Raw genomic sequence first — 25,074 nt, forward strand, 5'->3', positions numbered from 1 at the left:
GGGATTCGGGGGTGGGCAGCTGGGAAATCACTCCACACGGAAGGAACAAGGGGGCTGAAGCCCCGAGGGGCCAGAAAGAGGGAAGCGGGGGACAGGAAGAGGCAGATAGGTGGGCAAAGGTGGCCCCTGCAGGCTGCAGTGAGAGCTTTCTCCTGAGAGAAACAGGAAGCCCTGGGCAGGGAGGGAGGAGAACTGGAGCTGGAGTGAGGAGGCCTCTGGAGTGAGGAGAGCGACCGCAGGAGGCCAGGTGGTGGGTGGATAAGCGAGGCCCGGACTGGAAATGCAGGGGAGCATGTGGTGGACGGACAGGAGTCCGACTAGAAGGTGAACGCCAGCAGTTTTGTAATTCAGGATCGGAAATGATTGCTAGAATTCAAGTTTTGTATTAACACAATACCATTAAGTCAATGCTTGTCCCTACAGAACCACAGCCAGCCAGCCAGCCTGCAGGGCCTGTGCGGGGACCGCTCTGAGGCTGCTCACAGGTCTTCACACTAACGGATCTCTGAAGGCTCACTCACACTTACGGGTCACTGGAGAAATGCAAATAAATCCAGGAAGCAGCGAGGTGTCCCTGCACAATGATTAGACTGGCACTAAGTCAGAAAGTGTGTAGGGCCGGGCGTTAGCTGGGGGGGGGAAGACTGCTCCCGCAGTCTGGGGGGGTCTGCCCCTCCTGCTCTAGGATCCAGCAACCCCACTTGTGGGTAAGTCTACAGAGAAACACACGCAGGGGCTCACAAGGGACTCACAGGAGGATGCTCCTGGAGGCAATCTGGGGTCCCAGGAACGGCGGGCGCCTGCCGCAGAGTGCTGTGCCCACTGGCCGCACACATACAGCAACACAGATGGACCGTAACTGCTGTGTGCGACAACAGAAATGGCCAAATTAATGGCATCAATAGTGTTTACAAGCATTTTCAAAATTAAAGCTTGCACACAAACCGACCACATCTTTTACAAGAACACTTGCCGGCAGAACAATGCACATAAGACCTTTCCAAGTGGCTGCCCCTGGGAAGCTGGGGTGATGGAAAAAAGGATAAAATAGAATAAATCCATAAACAGCAGAGAGGAGCCTCCAGGGACCCAGACCAAAAAGTCTCCCCCCAGCACTGCACCTGGACCAGCAAGTGCACCAACAGGCTTCTAAAAAGATAGAAAGTCACTTACAAACATATTAAGTGCCAAGTAACTCAGTATGGATGCTCCCACCCATATCTTAAAGTCATGTCTTTGTTTTTTACGTTGTCAGTTTGATTAGATTTGAGGAGTGTGGTACACTGCTCACTCTGTGTGGCTTCGGATCTGGAAGCTCAGGGTCAGGTGGTCCTCCCTTGGCCTTGGACACAGGTTGCTGCAACCACGTGGTACAAGGCTCTTATTAAAAAACAAGAATCTAAGCAGACATTTCTGCGTGAGCCAGCCTGGTGCCGGGGAGCGGGGCGGCCGCTCTCCTCCCTGAGGTGAGGCCTCTTCCTGCACCCGCAGGCCACAGCCCGACTTCCTTCCATCCCCAGCTGCCAAAACTGCGCATCTGCCACCCAGATTAGGAAGTTGCACATTCCTGTCTTAAAACACAGCCAGAGGCACAGCACATTGTTCTAATATCTTCCAGAAAAGGGCTCTTTATATGAAGAGCAAGTCTGCAAACAAAGCAAATGAGTACATAACACGAAGGAATGAATTAGGAGCTCTTTGCTACAGATTTCTTTTTAATTACAGCCATCCGCCCTTACCTGAGGGCGTGTGTTTCAAGACCCCCAGTGGATACCTGGAACCCTCCATATGTTGTGTTATTTCTATACATGCATACCTATGATGAGGTTTAATTTATAAATTAGGCACGGTAAGAGATTAGCAACAGTAACTGATAATAAAATGGGACAGAGATAACAACACACTGTACCAAAAGTTATGTGACTGTGGCCTCTTCGTCCTCCTCTCTTAAAATGTCTGATAACCGTGAGGGCTACTAAGTGACGATCGGCGGGTGGTGTCTACAGCTGCAAGGCGACGGTTCACGTCCCGGGCAGAGATTTCATCACGTGACTGAGAACAGCACTCAGGTTAAAGCTTATGAATTGTTTATGTCTGGAATTTTCCATTTAATATTTTCGGACCACCATTGACCACAGGTAACTGAACCTGGGGAAAGCAGCGCCGGAGATCAGGCAGTTCTACGGTCTACAGAAGAGAGGACGTAGGTACTATCGCCTGGATTCTAGAACTGAATGCTTGATGATCGGAGACCTCTAATGATGTGGGTTAGGTTCTAACCTGTTTTTTTGTGTGTGTGTTTATTTATGTTTTAAGTGTCTTATGTTTTTCTGCCACTGGCCATGAACATGGGCAGAATCCAGCTCCTCGCTGGCCCTCCCGGGGCACACAGTCTGCACACCACGCCTCGTAGCAGACTCCCTAGGAGAATGGTCAGCACTTTGGTTTGGGGCTTTGCTTGCAGTCAGCTGGGAGCTGGGGAGGAGACAGGCCACTACTAACGTCCTGTCTGAGAAGAGTGTATAAGGGAATGCCCTCAAAGGACTGAACTCATCACTACACTGTGTGTGTGTACTTTCTTTGGTGAAAAAACGCTCCTCAAGTCCTTAAATCAATAGCAACCATTTCTCCACTGCTTGCGTATAAAGCATCCTGCTAGCTCTTTCACGTGCCTCACATGGCTCTCACACAGTGCCTGTGGATCACTCCTTGCATTGCTCACTAAAGCCCTTGGAGGTAAATGCTGCTGCTATGCCTATATTAAGGATGAAGAAACTGAGGCACTGTGCAAAGTGAAAGGACTGCCCAGAGTCACAGGATCTGGTGAGTAAGGAAGCCTCCCCAGAGCTGCCGCTCTTGCGTACACAGCAGCAGCCTCTCTGTAAGAGGGTGTATGTGTGCATGTGTGTGTGCACCAGGTAGGCGGGGACTGTGCTTACCACCACGGCGCCTGTAGACAAGGCCACACCAAACCGCTGAGAGGGAGACAGCTGGGCAAGGCATGTGTGTTGTGTACGAGTCTCCTAGGGCAGCTGTAACAAAGTACTGTAAACCAGGTGCCTTAATACAACAGAAATGGATCCTCTCTCAGTTTTGGGGACTCTTTTAAGTTCAAAATCAAGGTGTCGTCAGGGCCCTGTGCCTTCTGAGACTGGGTGGAATCCTTCCTTGCCTCTTCCTCGCTCCTGGTGCTGCTGTCCATCCTGGGCCTGCACCGGCCTTGCTCTGATCTCAACCTCTGACTTTAAACGGCGTACTTCTCTCTCTGCCTTCACATGACCTTCTCATGAGGACACACGTCAAGGAGCCCTCACTGGTCCTCGGGCCCTGGTCACACCTGCCAGGACTCTACTTCCCAGCAAGGTCTTCCTCACAGGCGTGGGGGCAGGGCTTCGATGTATCTTTTTGGAGGGCACGACCCACAACAGCACGGGAATGAAGGTGATCTGAGACTTTGGGAGGGGCCCTGGATGCCGTCTTTCAGGCGAGGTATAAACGCGAACACGAGCCAGTGCACGTGGGGAAATCTCAGAGTACACGAGGACCGAGAGGAGCAGAGAGAAAGGGAGGAGGCGTTCAGCACACAGAGGTGAGCAGCCTGGTGGGGGATCAGCAAGTTAGTGGAGGGGCAGATGAGGAGCAGAGGTCACCATGGCGGGTGGGGGCCGGTTAGAGGAGGTCCCCTGCAGGGGCTTGGTTCCAGGGCAGTGGGTCTCAAACTCGCACGGCAACAGAACCTCCTGGGGGCCGGAACAGGGTGCTGGGCCCCTGCTCAGTAAACCTTTGATCCAGTAAATCTGAGGCAGAGCCTGGGAATGGGCATTTTGACCAGTTCCGGGGGGATGCTGATGCCGCTGGTGCAAGGACCACACTGGGAAGAATTCTCTCTGGATGTGGAGTGAAGCCACTGAAGTTCCGAGGGTGGGGCAGGAGGGGACACGTGACTCCAGTGACGTCACTGGAACGCCGCTGAATGTGGACAGTCGGTTCTCTCCAAACACCTGAGGGCATCACGAGGCCTGAGTTAAGGGGAGGAACTTTATCTCCAAGCTCCATGACCCGGGGTCTCTGGTAAATCAGGTCCTGGTGCCTTAGAAACTTAGGAGGCAGGACTGCCCTCTGCTTCCGGGGGTGCAGTCGAGAAACTTCGCGGTGACGTCGGATGTGCTCTTTTCAAGCAGAAACGCCTGGGGAAGGCAGTCTGGGCTAAACCAGTGTGTGAAGACGGTCACTCCTCGCTTCCCGTCACATGGTAGCTCCCTTGCCTTTCGAAGATGCCCCCACATGCACCAGAACATTAGAACTGCACATTCTAGTAGCAGCTCTGCAGGGTCACGTCTTATTCTCAGCACAAAGCTGTTGACTGTCAAACATAAAGCTTTGTTTTCGTGGATCAAAGATTTTTCCTCCAGCACCTGTCTGGACTACCGTTATAGTAGATACGATACAATATTTGTTTGTTTGTTTAAGTAAAGTCATTGAACTATTGGAAATAAACCCGAGGAACTTGATGAGGGATGGAGGAGAGGTGTTCCCTATTCCAAGAGCACCTTTTGGGAACCTAACACCCCTTTTAAACTCAGGGGTGGTGCCCTGGAGAAACTTTGCTGCCACAGCAACGCCGTGACTCCAGGAGTCCCCAGAGACACCCTTCTGCTGACAGCTATCTACAGAGAGAAAACGCTGTGCTGGGGGGAAATGCTGCCCCGTGTCCTTCTGCCCCGGGTTGCTGGGCCTGGTCCCACCATGTTGCCTTAGAGCCGGGGGTAACGACTTCAAACTTCAGGGTCTCAGCATGGGGGCTGGGAGGTGGGCGCAACTCCAGCTGTCAGGAGTTCTCGGGTGACTCTGATTTTTTCCCCTCGGGCACTGGGCTTCACTGGCCTGGCAGACTCAGCTTCTAAATGTCTCCCGCCAGCCTCCACAGTCGGTAAGAAAACATAAATGCCATGCCATTCCAGTAAAAGTGAACTTCATTTTATAAGGTTAGTTTTATGAGTCATGCTTGGTTGGAGACAAGTAAACAGCTCATTTGTGGATAAAAAAGGCTGTGCTGTTCTTAGGTGCCAGGCAGAGAGAGCATCAGCGTATTACATTATATGCCAGAATTATCTGGTTGCATTTTCCTCCTCGCGGGCAGCGCCAGATGGAGCGAACAGAGTTTATGCAACACGAGTCCATGAGTTTCAGACCAGGCCCCGCCCTGTGGGGTCCGAGGAAATCTCTGCACGTGGACACTTTGCTTTTGCCGGCTACGCAGTAGAGCAGAGAGAAGGGGTACACAGCGTGCTGATCTCTATTTAGCCAGCTGATGGCGGGCATCCATCCTTGACCCCTTGAGAGGAGCCAGTGTGGAGATGGCCCAAGGCAGTGTTCCCTTCAGCTGTGCCTCTAGCTCAGGGTGGGGCTAATTAGAAAAGGCTGGTTGTCAGAGGGATTCGAGGAGTTGTCGCCTGCCCGCCTCTAGAAGGGCTGGGCATGGTCAGGGCCTGGCCTGGTCTCCCGTTCCAGGTGCCCAGCGGTCCCAGCACCCTTCCAGCTACTTTTGTTTTCATTTAAAAATATTTAGTATTTGTCTCTTGCAGGACCCGAGGCTAGCGCAGTGCTGGAAGAGATGCACAGATAAAGAGAGGTACTGCCTTCCGCACTGGAGAAACAGGCATGTGTGTGCGCGCGCGCGCACACACACACACATACACACACACAGCAGAAATCAATTGGCTGTGTGGACCAAGGAGAAAGCAGCGCCCGACGGGGTGTGGAGAACAGGCACTTGCAGAGGTAAGGAGATCACCCAGCTGCAGAGATCAGCCAGGCGAGAGGAGGGATAAGAGCTGCTGATCCCTGGGTGCAGTCGCTTGTCCAGCATGATTTTGCTTGAGCTCACAGCCACCGAGAGCTGGGTGCTGTGGGCTAAGTGACCACCCCCAAAGGTGCTCTTGTCCTGGTCCCTGGGACCTGTGAATGTCACTTTACATGGCACAGGGGAGGGACTTGGCCAGTGAGATTAAGTTAAGGATCTCGAGATGGGCAGAGTGTCCTGGATTATCTGCAGTGCACGCACAAGGGTCTTTGCAGGAAGGAAACAGAAGTGTTACATTCGAGGGAGGCTTCGAGCTGGCTTATTGACCGGGGACGGAGCAGGAGCCAGGTGTGCTGGGGCCTTTAGGAGCTGGAAAAGGCAAGACTGCACTAGAGTCTCCAGAAGGAATGCTTTCCTTCCAGGACCTTGACTTAGCACAGGGAGACCCTCCTCGGAATTCTGACCAGAATTACAAAAGAAGAAATACGTAGGGGTTTTTTTTTTTTTTTTTTACCTACCAAGTTTGTGGTAATTTGTTACAGCAGTGCAACTAACACAGATTCAAAATTACTTGTGATTCTAAACGTCCTGTTCTGGGTGGGCACATCCCCCGGGGCCACCGTGGGAGCACATGTCTCGCACACAGCAGTGGTACAAGGTCCCCTTTCACCACTTGACTTTACTGACTAGAGACATCTCGAACCACTGTAAGGAAGCCGGAGTGGAGATCTGCTGTGGCTACTGGCCCCAACCCCTGTGGGACCAGCTCCGCAACACCTCTCCAGCCCAGGTATGGTCCAAGGCAAATGAACGCCATGGCTGCGTGAACCTCTAGAGCAAATGATTGCCAGTGTGTTGAGATCAAGGGTCAGGTTGGATTTGCGTGTGTGTGTGTGTGTGTGTGTGTAGCATTCCATGTCTTGTTAATAGCAGTCGTTTCAGGGCTAGGTCCTTCTAGGAAGGCTGTGCAGCTGAGCCGCCTCCTCGTGCTGAAACTTACCACCTACCACCGGCGTGGTCTTTATTTGGAGCCACTGTGATCACACGCACCCTTGGCTATGACACCATGTGTGGCAAGACAAGTGGGAAACGTTGAGGGCTGGTAACAAATGTTTGTGATTCAAACACAATCTATTACAAGCTGGTTAAAGGCATTCCTGCTTGCGAGCTCATCCAGGAGCATTTGGCTTGGGGGACCAGGGCAAAGTGGCAAGGAGGCCAAGCCCCACGTTTACCCCCAGGGCCAGGTGGCCTCTTTCCCACCCCGTGCTGGCCCCAGACTCCGCAATCAGAGCCTGCAGTCCAGGTGGATGCTGTGGCAGGGGCTGTGGGTGCACCTATGCCACGTCAGCAGGAGCAGGGCCTGGAAGGAAGGAGGGCCACAGCCTCTCTGTTCTGTGCTTTCAGCATATTTAGGTTTCGCCTCCGGGGCAGTGAGGGCCAGGAAGAGCCCGGATTCACCTTGCCACCCCCACCCCCACCCCCGTTCTTTCATCGGGCCTATAAAAGCACTTAGGAGCCTTCCTCGCATGAAAGTACAGATTATTGCACTTTAGCATTTTATTACTGATCTTCCCCCTCCATATTCACTGTGGCCTCTTCCATTCTCCAGTTTTTGCTTAATGTATTGCCTTCCTATTCTTGTGAACAATCATCTCTTGAATTATCGACGTTAATGGAGAGAAGACTTCAAGAAGGGCAGCAATTAGATGAATTATGTGGTATTAGAGTGCTTTATAGATTGCAAGGTGATGAAGGACAGTTCTTCTTAGTAGGGTAGGCGGTCACCTAACTGTCTTGTGGCTCAGAGGACAGGCTCCAGTCTGCCGTCAGCCACACGGGCAGGCGCCCACAGGGATCCATCCAGACGGGAGCCCGGCCTGCCTGCACCAGGGAGGCCTGATTCTCGACAAAAGTCATTTGTTTTGCTCCCACACTTGCTTAAACCAGGTGTACTTATTACCTAATTGCATAATTAAATGTTATATAAACTGGTAAAGAGTGAGCAGCAAAAAGATGTCATGTCCATGAAATCCAAGGGAAATTATGCTGTAGAAGAAATTGATAACATTAAGCCTCTAAAACTCTTTCTGTTGAACTGGGTGTGGGTGAGTCAAGATTGGACGAGAAGAACCTGGCCAGGTAGCTCAGTTGGTTAGCGTGTCATCCCAATATGCCAGGGTTGTGGCTTTGATCCCTGGTCAGGGCACATGTAAGAAGCAACCAATGAATGCATACATAAGTGGAATAACAAACTGATGATTCTCCCCTCCCCCCCATTCCTCTCCCCCTCCCTCCCTTGCTCTAATAAAAAAAAAAGATTGTGCAAGAAAAAACGAGGAAAAGGAAAGGTAGAGGACTATGCACTGTATTCTTAGTGGGTGTTCTCTCCACTGTAAGTAAACCGAAACACAAATCACAGCCCCTAATGGGTGTGTCTTCTTGCTAAAAAGCCTGCAAGGAGTGCCAGTTAAATAGCCTTAGCCCTGTTATGAAAAATATGTGATACAATGACATGTACATTGATTTTAATTTAGATTGAAGCAGTTAGGGAAGCACATCTTTCCACCATACTTTGGTCAGTTGTTTCAATTATGTGTCTAACTACTGGTCCAGTCCAGGCCAGGCATCCATTCTCCTTAAGAGAGTACTCCATCCCCAAACACTGGCTGATCCCCGAGTGGGCTGACATAATGAAGTGTGTGTACATGTCAGGAAAGGGTTGGTCTCTCACCAGCTGCTCAGGGCAGGGGCCAGTGGTCCCAGGACTTGCTGAGGGGCCAGAGGAGACCTGTTTAAGTGTGAGAAGCAGCCTTGACTAGTGGAGAGTGGGGCTGACCCAAGATACTCTGGGTAGCATAAGAACTCTCAACACCACTCAAAATCACCCACCATTGATCCTGAGGCTGCGCTATGTGGTATCAGAGAAGTAGCAGCTTCCTTAGGCATGGAAGACTAGGGTATGGCCAGAAAGGAAGTGGCATCAGGCAGGGGCAGTGAGGGAACAGAATCCAGGGTTTGTGACTTCACCCTACAGTTAGTAAACAAAACAAAACAAAATGCTTGCCAGCTCTTCCACTAGTTTGCCCTGATTCCTTCTCTATACTTAATTGCACCACAGCCATTAATTATTACATTTCACCACTAGAGGGCAACAGTGTCTCTATTGTATAATGAATTCTTGTAGAATCAAGAAATCACTTAGAATCAAGGAATTTCCGAGCTAGGAGAGATCTTAAAAATCATTTGGTTCAGTGACTTTCAATTTTGTTTAGCAGAACTACATTCTTCATAATGGCCTAGTTCACACACACATATGTATGTATTTGAAACACCGTGAGGTACTACTTACCCTTACTTCAGCAATGCACCCTGATAGTTTGTATTCCAAACCATCTCCATAAAAACAAAAACCCACAAAACAACTACAACCTACTAACTTGATTTCATACCCCACTAGTGGGCCATTAGTTTGAAAACTCTGCCTTGGTCCCAGCCTCTCATCTTCCAAAGGGATGTGTTGACCCCAAGGGTGGAGAGGGATCCCTCCTAGCTATACTTCTTTCACCCACCCAGCCACCTGCTCACCCTGGGTTCAGACCTGGATGCTCAACAGACATTGTACAGCAACTGGGCACTCAGTTTGAATATACACTGATTGGATTGAGAATGCAAACCTGCATTTCGAGGATCTACCATTTTTCCCTTATCAGTGCTACAACTACTCTTGTAATAATTGGGGCAGAAATTCCTAGGTCACTACATTGAAATCTTCATGTGGGTGGTGTCTCTGCTCCTCATTAAAGCAGATGAGGGACAGCTAAGCCAAATGAATCTCAGACGCCTTCCTGATGATCCCACCCCAATCAGAATTAGGGCCACAGTCTTTAGCCCAGTGCCTGGCACGTAGTAAGTGATCAAGAAACAACTAATGGATGAATGGACTGCTGCTCAGTATAATGGTAACTGAAATTTTTATACTCTACAGTTGATACTTTTATCACCTTAGATGACTCTTAAGAATAACTGGCAGGGTTGGCAGGACATGAATTATTTCTATCCCAAATGAGAAAATGTCCAGAAAAGACTTATATGAGCTTCTGTGGGTTGTGTGGCTCACTGGAGGCAAAGTGAGGGACTAGACTATGGACTCCTTACAACAACCCCTCGCTGGTCCCCTGTATTCTGGGAAGATAGTCCACGGCAGCTCCTGATAAGAGTCAGCATGCACTGTCCTCTCCACCACCTCCTCCTCTGCTTATGCCACCCCCGAGGATCCTGGCATGCCCTTGTCACAAGTTTGTCATGAGTCTGCGACACACCCGCCCCAGGCTGCCTTGATCACCCTTCGAGGTGGGCGCTTCTTTAGCGGTGATATTTGGAGGAGGCAGAAAAATGGAAGAAAATAATGTCACTGAATTCCTGGGAGAGACTGGAACCACTTCAGTCTCTAGAGATTCTTGGCCCTGAAGGTCGCTAAGCTCTCTTCCTTGTCTCCTTGATTTTAAAAGGTAACTATTTTTGGAGGAAATGCAAAGATAAACCAGATAACCATGGAAGTTATCCTTTCATAGGGTCAATGCCTGGGATTCTTCTACTTAATTCCTCCTTCCTCTCATGCATACCTGCCTCTAATTCATTTTGAATATTTTTTTTAGTAAAAGTGCAAACATATTTAATTCCCTGTGACTTCTAATTTATTGACTGATTTCCTCCACCCTGTCCCCTCACTTTGGCCCCCCAAAGAGGATCCCTTTAAAATTCATCGACCATTCAAATACCATCTACTATTATAGATGAAAAGAAGTAATTACAGAACGTTTACACAATGGAGTACTACTCGGCCATGAAAAATGAAGAAAATTTCACCCTTTGCAACAGCATGGATGGACTTGGAGAACATTATGCTAAATGAAATAAGTTAGTCAGAGAAACATAAATTCCATATGGTTTCACTCCTATGTGGAATCCAGTGAACAAACTGAACTAATAAGGAAAATAGGGACAGACTCATAGATGGAGAGCAGGATGACAGCTACTGAGGGGGGTGATGTTAGAGGGTGGAGGGATTGAGCAAAGAGGAAAAAGGACTCACGGACATGGACAACAGTGTGGTGATTGCTGGGGAGCAGGAGGTGAAAGGGGACTAAACGGTAATGGAAAAAATGCAATAACGAGTAAACAGAAAGAATTGATCAATAATTTAAGAAAAAACAACCAGTAACTGAGCTCTTTTTGGAAAGGGACTTTTTTTTTTAACTCAGGTTTGAGAGCAAATTTATTTTCTGAAAGATGCCAAGTTCCCCCACCCCCTCCTGAAGGGGTGACTAAATGCATGAAAATGCCAAGTATTTTATTTATTTTTTATAGTTTTAGAAGGAAGAAAAAAGTCCTGGAATTTGAAAAGGGGTGTGCCTTAGACATTGGGACTGGGCTTGATGAGGGGAACCCTCCCGCCTACCGCCAGGCAGCACATCCTCAGGAGCTCCCCCTCCGGCTTCTGGGGAGTGACTGCACCCTCCTACTTGGACAGCTAAGTTCTAAAACTCTGTTTTAGTCACTTTTCTGAACTTTTTTCTCCCTGAGACAGCAAGGGCCGTTAAAACAGGTGACACGAATAGGTTGCCTTTTCCTAGGAACACTCTGATTTCACCCTTCAGTAAGTTTAGCCACTCTGGCTCCAGGTTTAAGTCTTTGAGGGACCCAGTCTGAGCCTCCAAATGGCCTACCCCATGACTATGCCTGATACCAGGTAGAGAATAACTTTTGACTAAACTCCTACTGGCCCTCTTTCAAACTCTGCCTATTGACACGCTAGATTCAGTTCTAGATTCTTTGAGGCTGAGGCTGCAGGCTCTGTGGAATATTTGGGAATTAGAGGAAAGAGAATGGTTACTTTCCGGGCAGACTTAGTGTAGTTCTGAAAATTCTGTAATCTGTTTGATGAAGAGAGCGATGTAGCTCTACAGACACAACATGAAACCTGCAGTCAGTGCCTTGTCATCAGTAACCAACCCATCAGCCAGCTGGAACGCTCTCCTTCAGTCTGTTCACTTAGAAAATGCCAGGATGACCAAGGTTCCTCTACCCAGGCTGATGTGCCCATTCCGACCACATCCTGAAAGCCCTTGCACAGGACTGCAATTGACAATCCAGTCCGTCCTTGGCCCAGCGTGGGAATTGGCTAAGAATTTGAATTTGTAAATTCCTCCCAGGGCTTCTGCTGGAGTCACTGGCAGTCGTGCCTGCCAATAGCAACCACTTCTGCGTACCCCCAGGCAAGATCAAGCCTTGCCTTTTGGGCCTGTTCCTCAGTTTCCCCAAACACCTCTTTCCCAGGTATGGGAGATGCCCTGTGAACAATTTTTGGCCACGCAAATGCCGTAAAGAATCAGCCAGTTTTCCGTGAACTCTGAACACCGGCGCGCGCCTGCCGCGCCCAGGATACTTAAGGAGCTCCGAGGCGCCACCCCAGTCTGGGTGGCAGACCCGCAGCTGGGCGGACAGGTGAGCGCAAGCAGGCGTCACCGCCCACACAGTACACGGTGGGGTCCCAGGCAGCTCCCGCGATGTCGCTCCCGCACTCACCCACACGCTGGCCCTGTACACCGTGGACAGCATTTGCAGGTCGCTGGGAGAACCCTCGCGGAAGTTGAGGAAGTGCACCGCTGCAAGCGCCCCCTGGCGCAGGATCCCTTCCGGCAGCAGGGGCCCGCCCGGGGTCTTCAAGTTCGAGAACCAAGGGGGCAACTCGAACTCCGAGGGCAACCCGTAATCGTAATCCTCGTAAGCCGTCTCGTAAGCCTCCTGGTTATCCCCGGGCTTTTCGGACTCCCCAGGCCCGGCCGGCGCCGCCCCCGTCCTCTGGAGGGCGAGCAACAGCAGCAGTGCGAGCAGCGGGGCCACGGGGCGCCGGCCCCGGGGCCCAGGCTCGGACAGCGGTTGCTGGCGGGGCTGCATTGATGCGGCGGGTTGGCGAGGCGCTGGAATGGCCCAGGCTTGGAGCTGGCGGTACCGACTCTCGAAGAAATAAGGCCGCATCGGGCCCCGCCCCTCCGCCCCCGGGGCAGCCTGCTGCTGGGAGCCCGGTCCCCATCTGCCGCGCCCTCTTGGGAATTCCCACGGACCTTGGGCCCCTGCGCCCCGCCCCAATCTGCCTGGGCAACCGCTGCCTGGTCTCCACACTGGGACTCGGGGGCGCTGCCGTGGGACAGAGGTGTCAGAACCCTGCCTCGTGTGGGCAGGGGGACCCAGCGGGCAGTGGAGACTCCTTCCGCGAGAGGGCGCAGCCCACTCGGCGCCCCGCCGCGCAGCTCCCCCAGCCCAGCTCTTGGACCCAGCTTTTCTGCCCCAAGGGTGCGGCGATTTCAAAACTTCGGGCTTCAGCGCCAGTTCTTGAAGGCTTGGCGCTGTGATTTCCCAGAGGGTGAAATTGCGGCGTTGAGGGAGGTCAGGGAAGCACGATGACCGTGGAAATGGGGCAGGTCGCTAGAGAGCTGGGGCTGAAGAGGAGGCTGAAGTTGTCAGTGGGGCAGAGTCAGACAAGGACCAAGAGGCCCCACTGGACTTGGGAACCAGTAGGTCATTAATAACCTTGGTGAGAAGCATATTTAAAGGCTGGCGGTGGAAGCCGGATTCCAGAGGCGTGAGGCGTGGATGGGGCCTTAGGACACTGTAGGCTGCGAGGGAATGTTGACAGCTCTTTTCAGACACGTGGCGGTGAAGGGATGAAATGGCTACTGCTTTTGATCCACGGACAAGAGAGTGCGCCCAGGAGAACCGGGGGTAGAGGGCAGAACTGATACTGCGGGGCGTTCCCAGCATCCATTTTTCTGTCTCTCTTCATTTTGTTAAGGGGTCCACTCCTCCCCAGTACCCGCTGACCCCTCCGCCCCACTGTGGAGCTGAAGGAAGTTCCTTCTCTTTGCTGGGACTCCGTCAGACCCGGCATGCGTGGTTCTGGATGAGATGCTGGGGGAAGGCTGGGCGGCGATGCATGAATGAGGATGGGACTACCATCTCTGAAAATATCCTTCCTCCCCCACTTCTTCCTATGGATGCTGACCATCTCCTGTCTGTCTTTCCTTGCTTCTGCAGATATTTATGGGACACCTACTCTGCTAGGGACAATGAGGGAGACAATCTCGGAGTACACCTTCTAGATGGTGGGGGTGGGGGCTAGACAATGAAACAAGCAGGGAAATGTGCCCTGTGTTGGATTTGGGTGCAGTTATACGCATTGGAGAAAATTCAAGCCCAAAGAGGGGTGGGCAGTTGGGAGGTAGTTATGGTTTTAAATAATGTGGCCAAGGCAGGCTCACTGGGAAAGTGCTGTCCGAGTAGGGACCCGAGGGAGATGGGCAGCAGCGGGGCATGTGTGGAAGAGTCCCGCGGGCAGGAGGAACAGCAGGTGCAGACACCCTGGGGCAGGAGTCCCCCGAGCATGTTTGAAGAGGAGCGAGCAAGTGCAGCTGGAGGGAGAGTGCAAGGGAAAGAGTACCAAGATGAGGAGCCAGGGGGTCCTGGGGGATGGGGAGATCATGCAGGACCCCACCACGTGCCTTGTCTTAGCTGGATGTGACACCTGGAGGAACACTCCTGTCTTGCCAGCAGCCAGAGAATGAAGTCCATCTGAAGAATGGCTGGGCAGAGAGAGGGGAGGAGCCCAGGTTCTGGACGACATTGTTGAGCACCCAAATCAACTGATCCTGGAACAGCCACATTCCATTTTAAAAATGTTTAAATCATAGCATTCATTTTATAAACAGATTTTCTGGGGTATAGGAGAGTATTTCCTTTGCTGAGGACTGTCCGTTCATGACCTTTGTCCACTGATCTGTGGGGTGTTTGCACTTCTAAATGATTTGCAGAAGCCCTTCAAATAATAGGGAATTTAGGTCTTGGTCTGTCATGGGTATCATTACTAATTTTTTTCTCAGTTCATATACAGTGTCTGTGTGTACAGACTGTTCCACTTTGCCAAATGCCATGTGCATGGGTGATATTAACTGCACAGCCCTCTGTCCAAAGGGCCCGTCCTCTGGGGTCATATGTACCACCTCCAGCCCTGGTCCCTTCTCCTTGGGGTGGGTGGTTGAAGCCTTCTCCCTGCTGCAGGGAGGGAGGTCCTATCGGGCCGGGCTGGCCCCCAGCCTTGTGCAGAGGCAGATGTGTCCCCACCAAATGTGTCCCGTGTGCCATGTTTGCTAGTTCCGTAGTCACTGTGTAGGTCATCATCATTTTTGTACAGAGAACTTGGCTTGTGTTTAAGAAACATAATGATATAAAAAAACCAGTAGTGACTTTTAATCATAGGAAAAGATGTTCAGTATGGAGGGTGAGAGAATAAATTGACACAGCCTTTTTCTTGGGCCATTTGCATGTCCATCAAAATTGGCAATGTACGTAGCTTCTGACCCAGCAATGCTACCTCTGGAGTTTAGAGTAACAATAAATTCACACATGTACACAAAGTAGTGTGGGTGAGAATGTTCCTCTCTGCATGAGGTTTGCACGCCTCCCAAATATCAATATCTCACTTTCTGTTCTTCATTCCTAGAACAGTGCTGGGCACACCACAGGCAACAATACATAATTTGGGGGAAAGAATAAAGCATAAAAGCCTGGGAAAAAAAAATCTAAGTTCCATGGTCGAACAATTACGATACCTCAGGCACTGTACCAAACCCAGAACCAAGTTTGGGTTCTTGTCTCCCAAAATAAAAGAATTTAGTTCGGGGACGCCAATCATGACAATAAGGTTTACTTCAGCTCTACGGAGGGTGGAAGCTCTAGGAATCAGAATCAGAAAGTCACGCCCGCATGTGAGTGCTCAGGCTTTTTACTGGGAGTAGGCTCTTCCGTTTTGGTGGGAGTTTCTATGGCTACAGGGTGTGACACGTGGTCATTGGTCCCCTCCCCCCCACCCACAGGTGCGCCCTGGTCTTGTTTTTCTCCTTCTTTAAGCCCTGTAAATAAGCTCAATAAAAGATGGTTGTTTATCTTGTGTTTCTTAGGGGTCTTAGGCTTGTCGCCAGCTTCTAGGTGCTCCCTTCTCCCTTCCTCAGACACCTGTGGTATCTCACAACTGCAAGGAGAAGTGTCAAAGGGAGTTCCCAGACCAGGGAGGCTTAAGCTCTGTCTGCTCTGGTTAGGGAGGAAAAGGTGTAAACCATTTGCTCTCAAGGTGTCCTTGGTTAGCAGAGATGAGGCATTGCGATTTACCAACTGGCTGTAAGTTGTTCAAACTGTTTGGCCTTGTTTAATTTTCTTGCCTTTGTTTCGCCATTCCATTTGCTCAGCAATTTTTCTAGCTTCTTACTTACTATCCTGTCATGCTTCCAACTAGCGGAGTATTACGCAGCCATTAAGAAGTGGTGAGATCCAGGCTGGCGGACACTGAACCATCTCTGAGATATAAGCTGGTCAGCAAGTGTAGCATAGGGCAAATTGTGTGCTACTGATGATCTGAAAAGAAACAAATAGCATACATGTAAGCATACATATATACCTGTGGAAAGACACAAAGATGTCTCTGGAAACACTTGTAAGAAATTAACAACTACTTTTCACCACATACTCTTTTGTGGCAGGTATTTTCTTTGTCATGCATGTTACCCATTCTAAATAACTAAAACAAACAAAAAAATAAAATAAAATGCTGTGTATGAATGCACTCCATATGCATTCTTTTCTGGGTAGAAAGATCCATTACTTCTAAGGGACTTGACAATTGTATCATTTAGCATGGCCAGGACTAGCCTGTCCTCAGGCTCGGTGAGCACGTAGTCCAGGCTAGTCTTCCTCCCTCTGAGCCTTATGTTTCCACACTCTTCTCAGGCCCAGTTATGTTTCCCCACATTAAAAGTCCAGGAAAGGTGTTGAGGTGCTGACTCATACTGTGTTGTCCATGACGGCCATGGCTCACCACAGTGCTCTTCTTAAAAGCATTATCATTTTAATAAGGGTAGAGCCATAAGCCTCGAGAACTGAGTTCTGATTGAACAGATTGCAGGCATTCGCAACTGTTCAGCGTGCTAACCAGAGGCATCAGCAGCCTCAGCATCCACACCTGCCCCTTCCTGCCTGTTGAGTAATAAGAGGCCAGAGAGCTGGGAGGGAAGGTTTTGAGGGGTGCTAACTATTCATTTCCCTCCTCCAAGATAGGAGGGACTGGGGTGTGCCTTCCCTGGAGGTGGCTGAACACAGAGGATTGCTGAAGTACCTTTGCCAGAGGCCCAAGGGGACTAGGTATGAGGGGACTGACTGGGTTGTGATGTGCTGACAAAGAAGGGCATGGTGACAGTGCTGTCACGTCTACCTCCAGCTCTCCTGGTTTGTGGTGAGTGCGGGTGAGGACTCCGGAGCAGGTGTGAGGAGCCGCAGGCCCCATGTGCCAGAGTGGCCTGGAACTGTACCACCCACAGGTGAGGTTCCACGGCCATGCCTTGGAAGTTGCTGGTGCCACTCGCAGCCCTCAGGATGAAGCAGAGATGAGGCACGGATGGACACCAGGTCCTTGCGGATATGACTCACCTGCTGGCTCATGACCTACCCGAAGCTTACTGTAGCTACACTTTTCCATTATGAGAATTGATAGGCCAAGTTTCTTGTTTCAACCAACTTACACATGATTTTGTTAGTCCAGTTGAAAAATCCCTACTGGATGGCTGAGGACCCAAAAGATACAAGGCTGCCCCGTGTGGGGTCTGCCTGTGCCAGTACTGGGGATGACGCCTCAGCTGCCTCGACTTTGAAAAGACCATATTGACAGATTCCACCAACTTCAGGCTGAACCAGCTAGTGAAAGGCCCCTGTCTCCAAACAACCCCCAGCCATGCTCACCAGCATGAGCAGAGGTGGGTGACACACACACACACACACACCCCACCATACCCACGTGCACACCTTTGGAGTACTTCCTCATACAGTTGTTGGTGAGGTTCAGGTGCGCTAATATCTCTGCATCTGTGATGAACCTCACCGGACACAGGGGCCGTGCCAGCCATGAGTCTCCTGTGAGAAGCGACTCCCCTACTCTCTCAGGCTCTTCTCTGGAGAGAGCAGAGTCAAGAGGAGCAGAAGGGAAAACCACCCCTGCGGCAGGAGAAGGAATCCCTTAGATCGGGGTGTCAAACTCATTTTCACTGGGGGCCACATCAGCCTCTCAGGAGCTCTGCGCTACCACCGGGTAGAAACAAGGTGGAGGGCCGGATTCGGCCTGCGGGCCTTGTGTTTGCCACCTGTGCTTTAGATGGAAACTGGAGCCTGGGCCATGGCTCAGAGGAGGATCTTGGGGGAGATGACAACATCCCCAGGATTCTCTTGCAAAGGCCTGAGTGCTTTACATTTTCCCCTCTCTCCCCCTGCCCCTAACCTCACCCCCATGGGGGCTTGGAAAGCGGTCATCTCTGGGAGGGGCTCACTCTGACAGAAAGTCTGTGGTTCTTTTGTTTTATCATTCACGGGTAGCACAGCGGACCAAAGCGTGGACTTAGAGGCAGACTGCCCAGTTTGAAGTGCAGCTCCACCAGAGTGAGCAGAGGTGGGTGACTCTCTCTCTCTCACACACACACACCACGCACACCGTACCCACGTGCACACCTTTGGAGTACTTCCTCATACAGTTGTCGGTGAGGTTCAGGTGTGCTAATATCTCTGCATCTGTGAAGTACTTCGGACAGTGCCTGGCCCGTGGCAATGGCTAGGTGTGTGTGACCGTGATTATTAGTATTGCTATTAACTTAAAAAAATTAGGTGTAATCTTGAAAAGAATGTAATCCGCTATGGATTTCTTTTCACAAGTGATGAGAAGGGATGGTAAGGATTAAAAACTGCGAGGCCATTCAATAAAATCTTAGCTATAACTTTCAGCCTCCTTAACCTAGACTTCTGTTGGTGCTATTAGCAAGTCAGAAAGTGTGAGTCTGTAGTCCTTTTTTATCCTCTCTGGCAGAGGTGAAGGCAGGTGGGATTGAGAGAAGACTGAATAATCAGTGCTCAGCTACTGAAAGCTGACTAACCCAGCTTGGGTGTGGCCAAGACTATTGTTATCTTCCAGCCTTGGACTCAGGAACACCAGTAGAGAAAATGCAGCTCACCTGGTTCTTTGGCTCTGCATCTTGTGTGCTCTGCTTTTGTTTCGGTTAAGTAAGCCCTGTAAACCTACATATTTTCCATGCTGTGTCCCAGACCTGCAATGTTTGTCCTGAAACCCCTGGGGGAAAGAACAGAGGCCCTGCTGGGTGGAGTGAGTTGCTTTCTTAGAACATCCGGCTGCCTGATCTCTCCCTTTAGGTGCCTGGGGCTCTTTGGGGATTGGCAGCATCCTAAACCCTGGGCCCCTGTTACCCAAGACTCATGCTGGCTGCAGCGAGTCACCACAGATGGTGTTTGCTTTGGGAATAAGACCCAGGGTTTGGAGCTCTCAGCGTCATGCTTACCCCCCACCAGCCTCAACTGCAAGCGGTTCCCAGGGCCCTAGAACGCAGGTCTGGGCAGTTCTCTGAATCTGTGAGCTTGTGGAGAGAGCATTTCTAGCCTGACTTCTTTGCAATGCGGAGGTGGAGGCAAGGGTCTTTCTAAAAGGGGTGTGATAGGAAACAGTGGTTGCATTTATCCTGTCACCAAGGAAAGCTTTCACTCGACATAGTTTAGGTGGGGACTGACAGGGACATGTTTGGAAGCCTCAAAGTCCCAGTGAAGGAGGCGACCAGCGCTATCCAACAGGACTTTCCAAATGAAGGTTCTCGGTCTGCACCGTCCAATGTGGTAGCCACCAGCCACATGTGGCTCTACTCAGTGAGTGCTTGAAATGTGGCCAATGCAGTTGAAGAGCAGAATTTTTCATTTCATGTAATTAACTTAAATATACATAGCCCCTTGGAGCTGGCAATTCCCACATTAGATAGCACGATACAGACAACAGACTTTTCACTCCACCAATGATTTCGGGAAACAAAGAAAGAAAAAGTAGTGTTTGCGGGTGCTGTGTTTCAGACAGGATGCCAGATGCTTTCTGTAACAGATTTGTCTTGTTTACTTGCCACGGTTTGAAGGAGTAAACTGGGGGCCGGAGGGAGGTTAAGTGACCGGCCCAAGGTTGCACCGCTAGCAAGGGACAGGGAAGGAAACCACACTCGGGTCTGGCCACCCTTTCCCAAACACTGTCTTCACGCTCTACAACCAGACACTCCAGATGGACCGGAGGGGTTAAATCTCAGCAGCGAAGCTAAGTAAGGGCTTGAAAATCCAATTTTGTGGTTAGGGGAGTTGGGATTATTTTGTTTCAAGAGAAGACTATGGAAAGAGCCACTCAATCTTTAGTAGTAAATTAAAAGATTACTTTTTCAGAGAAGAGTGGCAGGCTTTCTCTGAGACCACTAGCTAAAGCGTCATTTTATTCCGGTCAGTGTGGGGGACGTGGGAGAATGCAATAAAGCCTTGGTTCTAATGTGGGGCCCTCACTCTCCCCACAACCCAAGGAGCCTGGCTGGACCTCAGGCCACATGAGGCCGACTCTGGACCAGAAGGAACTCAGCCACCTGGGACCCTGTTGGGACCCTGTACCAGTAGCATTTGGACTAGTCAGAAACTGGTGGCTTCTAAAGAAAAAAGCCAAATTGGAATTATTTGGTGATCTCAGCACTGGTTGTTAGCAGAAGCAGGCAGTGTGAACAGCCTATTTGCTGGCCCACCCGTGTTGCGGGGCTGCTGCTCAGTTGGAGCAGGAGGCTAGAACTGCCCCGCGATCCTCTGTCCCACTTCCTTAGGAGCATGAAACAAGTCGTGTAAAACCCGCCATGTGTTCACATTTAAAACTGAAAGTCACTCAGATTGTGTGGCTTTGAGAAAAATGTCTTCTCTTGCAGAGATTTGGCAGGCCCATTTCGACACATAATTGCTAACAGATGCTTTTTTTTTAAAAAAAATGTGATGAAATGAACATGGCCAGTATTACATGTATTGGGTTCTGCAGTTTCCCCAGTGAGCTCTCATTGTCGGCATGTCCTGCTGGTTAAGAACACATCTTTATAGGTCAATTACCCATTTTCTGGTGAATTTGGTCTGGCATGTTGTTTCCCCATCATTCGCTCACTCAAGAGAGTATTTTTGCTGTCCCAAGAATGAATTAACATTCTACTTGGTGACCTATAAACTGAGATGTAAAATACACTACAAATTGGGATTGTTATAATTTTCCAAGCGAAGGACATTTCATTCAAGTTTGAAATTGTATGGTTTTTTTCCTGTCCTGTTTGAGAAGATGCTATGTCCACTACAAAGTGAAATAAAGGATTTTAAAGGTTTCTTGGGTTTTTTTTCTGGTGACAATACTTTGAATTTTATGTTCTCAAAGAGAAGTCCCTACAGTTGTTAATATTTGTGTGCCATGAATTTCCTGGAGTGGTTGATTGATTACATACAGTCAATGACACTAGTGTTGACCAATCAAATGCACAGAGAGTGTCATTAGGGCAAACCCAAACCAGTCCCACACTCCACAGAGGAAGGCATCTGCTCGCATACAGTGGCCTAGATAATAGGACCAGGCATTAGAAAACTACATTGTATTTTCTTCCCACCTCACCGTTCTTTCCACAGGGTACACGATGTGACATGTGTCTAATAGTGAGAACAAAGTACTGATAAACAAATCACTTGACTAATAAACAGACGGCCCAATCACCTAGACAATCTGTATGCACCCTGAGGTTGGCTGGGTTCCTTGGAACGTAACGTGGATCTTGGCGCTGGGATGCTGTTCAAAACAAAGCTGTCACTGTGGTGGGTTTAGAAGAGCTGGCAAGTTGTGAGAACAGCAAGGGCAGCCTGTTCCAGGCCAGAGGGGTGGCCTGAATAAATCACAGGGAGGATTAAACACGGGGCACTGGGGAGGCTGGCTGAAAGGGTGCCAGTGGCTACCTGGAGTGAAGCAAAAAGCTGGAAGGCCCCAAAGCCCAGAAATGGGCATTTGTTCTTAGAGGGCCCTGGGAAGTCACTGCCTACTGGGGGAGTTCACGGTGCACGGGTGACTTGGACTCTATGAGCATTATTTTTTGGAAACATGTGCCAGTGCAAAACTGGTTTTCACTGGCACAGGACAGAATATGACCAGGCTTGAGGATAAGCAGGCACTGTAGTCAGCTAAACTGAAATTCTATCTTTTTAAAAAAGATTCTATTTATTTATTTTTAGAGAGAGGCAAAGGGAAGGAGAAAGAGAGAGAGAGAGAGAGAGAAACATCATGTGCGGTTGTCTCTTGTGCACCCCTTACTGGGAACCTGGCCCACCACCCAGGTATGTGCCCTGACTGGGAATTGAACCAGTGACCCTTTGGTTTGCAGGCTGGCATTCAATCCACTAAGCCACGCTAGCCAGGGAAAATTCTATCTTCTTAAAAGATTAGTAAGTACAGTATAATGCAAAGGGTTCTGCTCTTATAAGCGGGAGGATGAGGTCTATCTTTGCCCTAACTGGCTTCAGTCTCTTCTGTGTAAAATTCTGGGTGTGGGACGAATGAGAAGATAACCAGAGGGAATGGCTAGCTGGGGGCACTGTGGATATTTTCTCCTTTAGCTGTGCCTACCCAGTGCAGAGCAACTTCCTACACTGTCTTTTTGGTGCTTGTTGTTGTTTTTGAACTAGCCTCAGTGAGATTTCCCCACCTTCCGAAAGAAGCCTGGTGCCCCGACACCAGCACGCAGGTATCGTATCACATGTGGCCTTATTACCGGGTATTTCAGGTTTTAAGAAACCCAAACCAAAAAAAGGCCAATAGTTTAATTGATATGCCTATTATTTGATCAATCAGATGACTCATATCTTCAATGGTAAGTAAACAGGTGAAGCCATCAGGATAGGCTAGGAAATGCTGCAATAATGAATAATGCCTAACTCTGAGGGATTGAAACAGCCATTTTTCACTCATCAGGGGTTGTCGGGGGACTCCTGGTCCTGAGCCTTTTGTATATTGTGTTCGTCGGCTAGGGCTACCAAGACAAAGTGCTACAGACCAGGCGGCTCAAACAGCAAACATTCATTTTCTCACAGTTCTGGAGACTGGAAATCTGAGGTTAAGGTATCAGTAGGGTGGTTTCTTCTGGGGCCTCTCTCCCTGGCTTGCAGGTGGCCACCTTTCCTGTGTCTTCACATCTTCACATGGTCCTCCCTTTGCCTGGTCTGTGTCCTTGTCACCTCTTCTTAGAAGGGCCCCAGGCACAGTGGGCAACAGCCCACCCTAATGACTTCATTTGATCTCATCACCTCTTTTTTTAAAAAAAGATTTATTTACTTTTAAAGAGATGGGAGGGGAGGGAGAAAGAGAAACACCGATGTGTGAGAGATACATTGATCAGTTTTCTGCAAGCCAGGCATGTGCCTTGAATGGTAATTGAATGGGTGACCTTTCAGTTTGCAGGCTGGCGCTCAAGCCACTGAACCACACCAGCCAGGGATCATCATTTCTTCAAAAACATATTATTTTTTTATTGAGAGAGAGAGAGAGATTTGTTGTTCCACTTATTTATGCATTTATTGGTTGATTCTTATGTGTGCCCTGATTGGGGATTGAACCTACAACCTTGGCATATTGGGGCGACATTCTAACAAACTGAGATACCAGGCTAGGGCCCTACCTTATCACCTCTTTAAAGACCTTACCTCCAAATACAGTCAGAAGTACTAGAGTTAGGATTTGAACATGTGAATTTGGGGGGACACAATTCAGCCCGTAGCAGGCAGGTTAACACTGGGGCCTAGCTTACTAACTGGGGCTGTAACAAGGGTGGGAATATGCAGCACTTTCTGACACAGAGCATCCTTACACTTGGTGCCAGAACTCTAAGGAGATTAATTTCTGCAAATTATTTCTTGCTATAGCCTTCAAGACAAATATAAAGAGATGCTGTGATTAGAATAAAAACAAAAATTTAAGGAATTTAAATTTAGTTGCAGGCCTGTAATTCATCTCGTACCCTAAACTCTCTCTGAACGTGCTAGATAGTACAGAGTCCATCACGTCTCAGCCTTTTGGCTAAGATGAAGCGTAGACAGTACAGATTCCAGAAGACTGATTGTACTTTTTACTGGTCTTAATGATTTTCTTGAGATACATATTAGAAAACCATAGATCGGTTACTTTTATTGATGGTTTCCCTGCTATTAGACGTTGACCCAGGCTGGTGGTTCTCAGACTTCTCGTCTCTCAGGACCCGGCGGGTCTGGGATGGGCCTGAGGGTTTGCACTTCATACAAGTTTCCAGGTGACACTGGTGCTCCTGGTCCATGTCCAGGGACCAGACTTCAGGTTATATCGGTTTAGGATGTTGCAGCAGTTGGGGTGATGGAAAGTCACCTTCATGTACTTCCTCATCCGGGTGCCGGCATGTTGGGGTGCTGGAAGGCACCCCCACTGGCACCTTAGAGGCAGAGGCAGAGCGCAAGCAAGAGAATCAGAACTGTGAATCTCTTACCATGGCTAGCTTGCATTTGTTCATTGCTACATAAACCACAGAACATTAACCACTCTGTACAAGACCGGCCTTCTCTTGGTTTGCTTTTCAGTCATTTTGTTTTTATTTTTAGAACAGAGGGAACTAGTAGAATGTTCTTTTGAATAATTATGCCAAAAAACATGGTAGAAAACTGAAAGAAAAACTATGCCAGTTCCTCCAAATTCTTGAGAAGAAAAGACCCAATCCTTTTTCCATTTCCATTTGATAAACAAAAATTACCCGGGCCCTGTAGGTACTGTGACCACTTCTGCTTTGCTCCCAAAGGAGCTCCTTGCCCAGACACAGCAGCGGCGGCCCACAGGTGCTGTCTCCTGGAAGTCCTGCCCTCCCGTTTGGGGCTGCACACTCAGGCCCTGCCACTGGGACTGGTGGCTTTTCAGTTCCCCAAGAGCTGTGACCCCTGGGGAGGTGACGAGGGTGTATGCCCCCAGGAGGCTGCTGAGGCAGACGCTGGACTCCACCTACCCAATACCCGCTCTCCTTTCCTGCCTCTCTAACCAGCCCCCAGTGCTGTTCAGGATGGCGGTGTGTCCTCGAAATGCTGCGCCACTGCCCTGGCCGCTGGGTGTGGCTGTGTGACCTGGTGCTGGCCAATGACATCCAAAGAGCTTCTGGGAGTGGCCTTTGAAAGGGGACTGGCTCCACTGGGGTGCTCTTACTTCCCTTTGCCTTCTACCCTTCACTTTTTTCCATCCTGGAATTCAGGCGCTAGGTGTGGAGGCGTATCAGCCACTTTGTTACAACAAAAGCTACGCA

General features: G+C 49.7%; 1 protein-coding gene and 1 long non-coding RNA gene across 3 annotated transcripts in view; one reads left to right on the forward strand and one right to left on the reverse strand.

Annotated features, from left to right (window-relative positions):
• Positions 1 to 12,913, reverse strand: part of RARRES1 (retinoic acid receptor responder 1) — a 31,291-nt gene extending 18,378 nt beyond the window's left edge. Inside the window, exon 1 of the mRNA XM_028505173.2 lies at positions 12,392 to 12,913. Coding sequence (XP_028360974.1) covers positions 12,392 to 12,844 — 453 coding nt within the window. The 5' untranslated portion in view covers positions 12,845 to 12,913. The remainder of the gene's footprint in view (positions 1 to 12,391) is intronic.
• Positions 12,914 to 12,997: 84 nt separating this feature from the next.
• The window catches only part of LOC118498792, a 32,949-nt gene continuing 20,872 nt past the window's right edge, over positions 12,998 to 25,074 (forward strand). For both annotated transcript variants that reach the window (XR_004901254.1, XR_004901255.1), the window contains exons 1-2: positions 12,998 to 13,384; positions 18,275 to 18,347. This is a non-coding gene — a long non-coding RNA (uncharacterized LOC118498792). The remainder of the gene's footprint in view (positions 13,385 to 18,274; positions 18,348 to 25,074) is intronic.

Source organism: Phyllostomus discolor, chromosome 2, assembly GCF_004126475.2.
Source record: "Phyllostomus discolor isolate MPI-MPIP mPhyDis1 chromosome 2, mPhyDis1.pri.v3, whole genome shotgun sequence".
NCBI lineage: Eukaryota > Metazoa > Chordata > Mammalia > Chiroptera > Phyllostomidae > Phyllostomus > Phyllostomus discolor.